The sequence below is a fragment of the Dipteris shenzhenensis genome, chromosome 19 (genome assembly GCF_047967505.1).
Source record: "Dipteris shenzhenensis isolate YYH24624 ecotype China chromosome 19, Dip_SZ_1.0, whole genome shotgun sequence".
Lineage (NCBI taxonomy): Eukaryota > Viridiplantae > Streptophyta > Polypodiopsida > Gleicheniales > Dipteridaceae > Dipteris > Dipteris shenzhenensis.
Window position 1 is genome coordinate 33,372,376 of NC_141614.1, and position 10,063 is coordinate 33,382,438.

Genomic DNA, 10,063 nt, shown 5'->3' on the forward strand with positions numbered 1-10,063 from the left:
CATTTATCTCACAAGGAGTAGCTTGGAGTGGAGGCTCCATCGGCATCTCTTCAACATCCCCATGACACGTGAGTCACCACCGAGACCCACACAACAAGATATCAAGGCAAGATATAGCAAAGAAAAAGGATTTTTGAAAAAAAGCAAAAAGCCTAAAAGGAACATGCCACAGATGGGACAGGAGTGTGCAACGTTAATTTATTGGTGCAAGAGAAGTGAAATTTTGAATGCAAGTGCAGGAGATGTCAAATATTATGACAGCTTGGTGGCTAGGTGTTTTTTCCCTCCAACTATCCACATCACTAACTTGTGCACCCTAAACATGCAGAAAGAGGCCCAAAATGACTATAAAAGAAATGGCTTTCTAGCAGGTTTGATGCTGTGTATTAAGAAATGGAGGCACCTTTGGCATGCGTATGGGCCCCATTGCAAGAAACCAGTTTGAAAAAAGAGCCAATGAAATATGATAAATACTATTGGATTTATTCAAAGAGCATTGCACATGTACGGATTGAGTTTTTCCTATTGCATCCATTTACAAAAGAATTAAGCTACAAATATCACTAAAGAACAATGTATTACGACCACCATCAGAAGCTCCATAAGTATGGGGCACTTTTTTTTGAAAAATTTACCTTTCCAACCAAACATAAAAGATTTATTGAGCTTGCCCTCAAATGTATGTGCACAATTGCAGTGCCAAATATTGGAAACCCCGTAAAGCATAGCAAATAGTCTCAATTTGTTGCCTCCTTTTGTACTTCGGAAGCTCAAGGAATGCACTTTTAAGTGAAAAATTGCTCCCATATATGTGTATAATAATTATTTGATGTTCTTAAAATAAATTGGATATGCACTCTAGTCTATATACATCCATCACAGGCATAATATTATTTGCAATAGTTTTGAAGACACCAATCATGTAATGTTTTGATCTCACCTTCAATTTCAAAAATATGTAGATTAGTTTAAACACCAAGTTTGTCAAATTCCATTAAGTAATTCATAAGTTATGAATTGAGCAAGCTATCCATATGCAATATATCCCTTGAAAAATTCACAAAAATTGGCTACACCAAATCGTGCTTTGACCTCGTCCTTCTAAACAAATGGTCCATTTTTGCACCATGTTTACATGTTCAATTAAAGGGACTTTTGAATTACTCTATTGAATTCATGATTGAAAATTCCATGCAATATGTATTCACTGTGAAAAACTTAAAAAAGGTGTGGAGATGATCTACATAGGAGTTTAATAAATAACGATAGAGTGGAGGTTAGCAATTTATGGATTTTTTGAATTTTTAGATTTACTAGGCCATATTTTTGTGTAGTTGACACATGTGGTATAGAAAATATACCCAAATTTAGAGTTGTGTAGGTCATTATTGATTGGAGGATCAGAAGCAAGCCAGGAATAAGCTACTCTTCTCCTCTCCTCCCCTCTCAATGCTTTTTCCCCACTCTTGGCTGGGCTGAACTTTATGGCCCTACCTAGGGGATTAGAATTCAACTTGGAGTTCTATTCAAGTCAATCTCACTCAGTTTGATCTCTAGGAGGCTCCTCTCTGGTAGCCATTTTGCTCAAAGTCACTGCTTCAAACTTGTTTCTACATAGTCAAAGTATCAACAACAACTTTTGGAGGTTTGCTCAAATCACTTTAAAGTAAAATGAAAGTTTATTCTTTGGAAGATAAGCTGCATTTTTTTCCTTTGGTTTGAAGTCAAAATTGGTGCCATTTGGTTGTGGTGGAAGTTGCAAGAAGAGGGGGTACTGGTATGCTTAAGGAGAGAATCAAGAGAAGCTCAAAGGATAGGTAAAGAGCTCCTTCAATGCACAGATGTCTACTCAACTACAGAAGGAAGTTAAAGAGTAAGCTAATAGATTGTGCAACTCAAGAATGCTCAGGATCATCGGAGATTTACCTAACAACTGGTACATAGCATAAGACTCTTATGAAGAGACTCATGAGAAAATCAGCAAAGCTTTAGCAAGAGTTTAATAGGAAAACTTGGAGTTTAATATTGGCCAAGATGGAGCCTAAACTTTGAGTCAGAAGCTAAACAAACTTAGGTTATTAGACAATCTAATTTTTGAAAGGATTCTGAGTGCGAATGGTAGAGAAACTCAAAAAATCTCACCTACAGACTAAGACCTCAGAGCTTGCAAAAGTGAAGGTAGCCAAAAAAGAAGGCAAATGGGTTGTCTTTCAAGACGGCAAGGCTTTGATCAGAGACTTCAAAGCCAACTTCAAAGACTTTCTGTCTATAACTGATGTATGACCTGATTTTTGATAAAAACAATAAATAGATTGGAGGTGACTATTTAAGGAAACACTCCAAATGAAAATCAATGAATAGTGAAAATGTGAAGTACATCAAACACATTAGTCCTTCCAACATTTTGTTCCAAAAGTCTCCACTCCAAGAACCTTGGCTCATAAACAATAATCTAAGTAGTTAACATTGATTTGGAGGTGAAATTACTAACCCTGCTCTTCATAATTATCTTACCTTTTTTCATTGTCTTTAATTTACTTGATAATCGATTAAGTCTCTTCTTGCTAGATTCACTAAAATGCTCATCTTGACACACTTGATATCTCTAACAACAATCTCTCTGGGCAAATTCCTACTCCACTACCTACCAACTCCTTATTTTCTCACAATGCTGCACTTTGTGTTGGGTCTCTTCCAGCTTGTTCCCTTAGCATGGTGCAAATCACATAGGATTGCAATTACTCTTTACAAGCATACAAATTTGGCAAGAGGCAAATGCTATAAGCTTGATTTGGGTGCACATCTATAGCAAATCCTCCCATGTAAAGTATCAGGGAAGTGTCAAAGGATATAAGAGATGGTGATTGTAGCAATATGAGGGGAAAACATGCGTCTTTTTGCTAACTGTAGCCATGATGGGTTTTTGAGATTACCTTTGATGTAGTGATTAGTTTTTGGATTTGGATTGAAAATGGTGGCTATGAAAAAGTCATATTCTAGTTTAAAACTTCCTTGATCCAACCTTCCACCTTGTGATGTTACGTTTTGACTCTTAAGTATGCTTGCAAGCTCAATGGTGCCACTAGGCCTATATTGCATTCCATGCTTCTAATTACTAAAAGTCCATTTATGGTGATGTCATAGATAAGTCATCCCTAAAAGTTCCATATTTATTTTTCCTTTGTGGTCTGCCCCTTTGGATAATATTTGAGAAGTAATAAAGTTTCCCTTTTGTACAAGATTGAAAGGATGATTTTTTGGGAACCCTTTCAATGCTTGCTTGAATATTTCAATGAAAAGGTGTGGATGTTAGTTGCTATTCCAAACTTATTTTATAAACATTATAAAACAAGTTGAGTTTGATTTTAGTATCAATTTTGTGTTATTGTGCATTCTTTCTTATTAAATGATTGAATATATCTTGCTTATTGATAAAATTTTCTTAAATGTACATGCCCATTCTCCATGCTTGAATTGACTCTGTAGCTACTTATGATAGTAAAGTATAGTAGAATATATTAAATTAGGTATGTAGTTTTCAATGAATGGAGTAAGACAACTAATACTTTGAAATAAAAATAGCGCTAAGGGAACCCTTATCAAAATAAATACAATTATTCATTTCATGATTATTGTACAGAATTACATGGATAGCCTTGTAAGAAGAACCAAGTCCCAAGAGATATTTTATCCATTCATTTAGCCTAAAAGTTGTAGCTACTCATGGGTTTTAAGAACTCATGGGCCTACTATGGTTTTGTAAATTCCAAATTCTAAATCACTAAAGAGTTTATATAGGTGCATTACATATGTGCAAAGACCCATGAATAATGAATTGAAAATATCAAAGTTTGTTCCAAGAGGAAACAAAGGAGTACCACTAATCAATCTCAAACACTAGCCTCCACATTAGAAAAACAAATTGTCTAAATATAACCCTCTCAAGAAATGAAGAGATCCTTAGCTCGAGGTAAGGTCTTGTCTCTAGTGAAGGTAACTTATTGTATAAAATGAAGAATTGATAGTCTTAAGGTTGGTTACATATTTATCTACTTATTCATCTCTATTGGCCAACTAGATGATGATTTGAAGCTCGTAATGTGTACACACATGCACATATATGTCTACATATGTCACATGCATCATATAACCTTTAGAGAGTATTTTGAAGATAACTTTGTAATCTAGCACAACTGTAGTAGCCATTTGAGATCATGCAAGGGTGTCATGTTGGATCCTGTAAGCTTCATTTCTAAACCAGTCGTGCTGAAGAGAATAGATATGGGTGATTGCCAAGGTAGATAGGAAAATTTCACATAAGAAATGTAATATGAAAGTTAACCATATAAGAGGTGGACATGTATGTCCAAAGTCTTCTCAAAGAAAATCTATGTAACACTGCTTTATCTCTAGGTAGGTTTGATAGATCCTAAAACCTACGATGGTATGTCAAAAAGAAATTGCAAGCTGGTAGTATCTAGTCAAAATGATTAGATCCAAAACGTAATCAAGAATGCGATGCTTTCTTATGTGTAGGATATCTAGGAGTTATTAAACATACGACCAACATTTTTTAATTTAGTTGTTTAAATTATACTAAAGTAAGAAGCGTCTTGTTTCTCTAGTTTGTATTGATAGTAAAGATTTTTCCTTCTTTACTATAAGATAATAGTGGTTTTTTAATGGAAATATTGACAGCATTTGTGGACAAAAGGCCCTTTTTCTAAGAGTAGAAACACTGATAAAATTGGTAGTTTTAGGGTCGGTCTCAATGTGCTGGTATAACCATGGCTATATAAAAAAATGGTAGGTTCTTTTTTCATTTGTATTAGCATCACAATATGCCATCAATCCTTCTATTCGTATATGCATTGGTATTCTATCGGTGTATACGCATATACTGATGGTAATTCTAATGAAAATATCCACAAAAATATACTTAAGGGTCATTCACTTCAAAAGAAAGGGTGAATAGTTGAGGCGTGTCGACATTGGCAAAATGGTGCTCTCTTGACCCTAGGAAATATGATCTTTAGGGCCATTCACTTTAAAAGAAAGTGAGTAGTTGAAACTTGAGGCGTGTTGACATTGGCAAAATGGTGCTCTCTTGACCACAGGACCCTTCACTTTAAAAGAATGGGTGAGTGGTTGAGGCATGTCAACATTGGCAAAATGGCACTGTCTTGACCCTAGGAAATATGATCTTTAGGGCTATTCACTTTAAAAGAAAGTGAGTGGTTGAAACTTGAGGCGTGTCGACATTGGCAAAATGGTACTCTCTTGACCATAGGACCAAATGACCCTTAGGGCCCTTCACTTTAAAAGAATGGGCGAGTGGTTGAGACATGTAAACATTGGCAAATTGGTACTGTCTTGACCCTAAGAAATATGATCTTTAGGGCCATTCGCTTAAAAAAAAAGGTTGAAACTTGAGATGTGTTGACATTGGCAAAATGGTTCTTTCTTGACCATAGGACCATATGACCTTTAGGCCTATTCGCTGTAGGCAAAATGCGCACGCCGAGGGACGCTACCACCGAGCCATCTCTCAATGGTGTGATACTCTTAAGAGTGTAGACTCAGCGGACATGGAGACTAGACGTGTGTGAAAGAGGCCTAAGAGTTATAAGAGAGCATATGAATGACCCTTAGGGGCATTAGAAAGGGTGAGTGGTTGAGATTGGCAAAATGGTGCTCTCTTCTGCGCTACCCTTCTACTTGTTATTCCTCAACTGCATCACTTCCTTGCTCTTGCACTCTTCTACGGTGGAAGCTCTATCGCAGGAGGGCGACGTCCTTCTCAGCGCCATCGGATTTGATGAAGAAAATGAGCAATCGATGTACTTCTCGACCTGGAATGCGAGCGACGATACGCCATGTGCCTGGGTGGGAGTGCATTGCGACACAAATCTCAGTGTCGACGAGCTCTCTCTCCCCGGCTGGGGTTTATATATGTCCAACCCCTCTTTTGTGCTGCTGTTGGCCTCTTTGAAAAGCCTCAAGTCATTAGATCTCTCGTCGAACCCTCTGCTCACTGAAATCCCTCCGGAGATAGGCAATTCGACTGGCCCCACCTTGCTAGATCTTTCAGGAGCCAATCTTTCCGGCAGCATTCCAAACACACTCCACAAGCTCACCAACCTGCAGTTCCTACGTCTTTCGGGCAATCAACTGACTGGCCCGATTCCTCAGCTGCACAATTTGACCAACCTTGTGAGCTTACAACTCTCCAGCAATCGACTTTCCGGCCCCGTTCCCAGTCTGCAGGGTCTCAACAAGCTCATCTCCATCCGTCTTGGAAACAACAATCTTACTGGGTTTGCCGAGTCTCAATTTCCGAGTTTGGCGAGTCTCTTCGAGCTTAGAATCAGAAACAATCAACTAGAGGGACGGATACCGTCCGGGTTTGGGCATCTGCCACAACTTCAATTGCTGGACCTGTCATCCAATCGCTTGGTAGGCGAGATCCCGTCGGAGATTTGGTCGAATGCTACTTCTGGTCCTTCCATTGTAGATTTGTTTGGAAATCGGCTCAGTGGCGGCATTCCTGCCACACTACTGCAGCCTGGGAGCAACTGGGTTTATGCGAATCTTTCGAATAATCTCCTGGTCGGAAGGCTTCCAGACGGCAGCCTTAATTTCTCAGTTAAAAACCTCGACCTGAGCCACAACCAGCTGGAAGGCGCCCTGCCGACCAGGTTTGCTTCAAATTCCTCCATCAGCGGGCGGCTGTGGGTTCAAAACAACCGTCTCTCCGGCGATATCCAGCAGCTACTGGACATCTGTTTCGCAGGCGCAACAGACGTTCGACTCGCAGGCAATATGTTTAGTGGTGACATTGCCGGAATGCTTGATGTAACATGCCAATATAATAATTGGTTTTCGACTTTTGTGCCTTTGAGCCTAGACCTTAGTTACAACCCTCTCAGCATGACAAGCACAGCGAAATACCCCAATCCTTTGCAACTTCTTCTCCAAAACATTACATTCGTGGATCTGCTCCTGGTGGGCAATAATCTGACGGGCCTCACCCTACCTCGCAGACTCAACGTGACATATTTTCGGTACCTGGAAGTCCTCGATCTGAGCGACACCAATCTGGAGGGAGAATTGCCGCCTGACCTCTTCACCTCCACGTCCCTGCCTTCCTTGTCCTTCTTAAATTTATCCCACAATCGACTGAGCGGGCACGTTCCTGCTGGCTTCAAGGGTCTACTAAACTTGACATATCTCAATGTCTCTTACAACAGTCTCTCTGGGCCTCTTCCTGCTTCGCTACCTCCCAATCTGTGGAATCCCGACTCCTTTTCTCACAATCCTGGACTTTGTGGTGGCCCTCTTCAGCCTTGTCCCCTCATTAGCAACAACGCAAGTCATATACGATTGGGGCTAGTTGTTGCTGCATCTCTCTTCGTATCCGTTGGGAGCTGTTTACTCCTTGGATGGCGATGGAGCGTGTATTCGAGAAAGCATCGGCAAGATGTGGATTTGATACAAACACTCATGAACAAAGACGCCGCCACATTGATGCCTCTTCGAGAGCTTCAAAAAGCCACGAACAACTTCGCTGAGAGTTGCCAGATAGGAGTGGGAGGCTTTGGAACGGTCTACAGAGGTAAACTCAACGATGGAACGGCAGTGGCCGTTAAAAAGAGCAAGCGCGCAGGATCACCACAAGACAAACAACAGTTTCTAAACGAGGTAACGATCCTTTCGCAAGTTAATCATCGGCACCTTGTAAAGCTCTTGGGATGTTGCTTAGAGCACAAGGTTGCATTGCTTGTCTTCGAATTCATCTCGAATGGCACGCTTCTAGAGCATCTTCAAGTGAAGAAGGGGCAAGCCGCATTGAGTTGGAGGCAGCGCCTTCGCATCGCTCTTCAAACAGCAGATGCTTTGGCCTATCTTCATTCAGCAGCCAATCCTCCAATCTACCATAGGGACGTCAAATCTACAAATATTCTGCTGGATGAAGACCTAAATGTTAAGGTAGCAGATTTCGGAATCTCCAAGCTGGCTCCTCTTGGGGCTACTCACATCTCAACTGCGGCCATCCAGGGCACTATCGGATACATTGATCCTCAATATTACACTAGCTTCCAAATCAATGACAAAAGCGATGTTTATAGCTTTGGCATTGTGCTTTTAGAGCTCATCTCTGCCCAACCTGCCGTCGATTTTAGTAGAAGTTGCGAGGATGCTAGCCTCCGAAACATGGCAGTACCCCACATCAACAATGGCGATTTACAAGGGCTACTTGATCCAGTTCTTGTGGAGGCTTACAATTCTGAAATTGTGAAGGAATCAATTTTGAGTATGGGGAGGTTGGCAGTAAGGTGCTTAGCAACGCGGGCAAGGGAGAGACCCACTATGAAGGAGGTGTGGAGAGAGTTACAAAGATTGTGGCTAGAAGCAGATGCCAACTCTAATGATGTGGGCTACATGCATTTAGAAATGTTACAAGGTGAGGATGAGAGTCTTCAAGACAATAGGTGTTTGCTTTGGGATACTTCCTTGAGTGATCCAAGCATAACAACAAGAGGACACTCGGGCATTCATGACATTGAGATGGCAGATCTTCGTGAATCGAGAATGGCTCCTGCAAGCTCTTACGGAGCTCCACAAGGGATGAGTTGCCCTTCATGCTTCAGATTATGTGAAACTACTTGATGAAAACTCAAAAGTTGATTCTTACAGCTTTCAAGTCTTCAAGGGAGAAGCTCATCGGCATCATGTTCATTGTCTCCTATGCTATAGCCTAGATCTCACATCCTCTTCATTTTGTGCAATGTACTAGGTGCGCCAATCATAACCCCTCAAGATTCATGTCTAATGTAAGGGCCCTTGTTACTTCAGATGACAATATATATACATATATAGCTTTTAATATATTATATTTATATGAATTTTCTCGATATCAAGAGAAGCCTCATTATATTTTGTAGAACCTTGTTGAAATCTAAGATTGTAGTAGGGGCATCTTTTTTAATTTTGTGTCTACCCCCCCTGATGCTTCATTACTAGCTTACCGTTACTTTGTATTTATGGATGTTCATAGTTGTTGTATTGTATTGTTTCTCTTAACTTGAATGAGTACGTTGTGAGTTCACTATTGCCCATTGGCCATGGCTTGAAATGTTCACTAAAAGGGAGGGACGCTATTCTTTTCTCTACTCATCACGGTGTGCGTAAAACTCCACCTAATGTTTTGTATGTGCCAATTATTGCAAAGAAGTTGCTTTCAATCTCTGCTAGGAACAACATAGAGGTGGAGTTTGATGATGAGTAGGTTTTATTGAGAAATAGACAAAGAAATGTCATTGTCGCTCGAGGGATCAAGGATAGTATTCTATCTCAGATAGTGCATTCTTTTCTCTTATTGAAAATTCATTGAGTATGTTGTGGCACAAGCATTTTGGGAATGTACCACCCACCACATTAGTGGAGCTACATCAAAAGAATAAGGTGACAAGACTTTCCAAGCTTTCCTCACATTTTTCTATTGGCACAACTTACCTCGAGGGTAAGAAATGACAAGAGCCCTTCCATAAAGCTAGAAATAAAGACGACACACTTAGAGCTAGTTCACTCTGACTTGTGTGGGCATATGTCCACAACATCCTTTGGTAGCTATCTATATTTTCTTACCTTTTTGTTGTGAAGAAGCTCTTGTATGGTTGAAGTAGGTCCCTAAGCTTGGTGTCATAGGATTTATTAGATATTCATTTCTTGTGATGTCAACCTCTACACGCTAGTACAAGATGATCTTATCATGCTCATTGTATTCTATGTTGATGACTTTATCATCTCTAGCAATCATTATCGTCTGATAAGAGATACACAAATCATGCTTCAAGGTGAATTTGAGATATTTTAAAAATGTTAAAATAACATGCACAAATATATTCAGACATAAGTAAGCCAAGTTACAATTTAAAAATAGATCTTTAAAAGATTAAAATGATAATATATACACCAATTAAAAGTATTAGTAAATGATGCGAAAGATTAATGCTCTTCTTCCAACCTCTTTTTGGTAAGTTATTAAAATAATATTATTTAT

At 39.6% G+C, this 10,063-nt stretch overlaps 1 protein-coding gene across 1 annotated transcript; it reads left to right on the forward strand.

Annotated features, from left to right (window-relative positions):
• The first annotated feature begins 5,678 nt into the window (after positions 1-5,678).
• Positions 5,679-8,670, forward strand: LOC147890369 (uncharacterized). Its single transcript, XM_087390273.1, has one exon. It carries the CDS (start codon positions 5,689-5,691, stop codon positions 8,668-8,670), a length of 2,982 nt encoding a protein of 993 aa, XP_087246399.1. The 5' UTR covers positions 5,679-5,688.
• Positions 8,671-10,063: the final 1,393 nt, after the last annotated feature.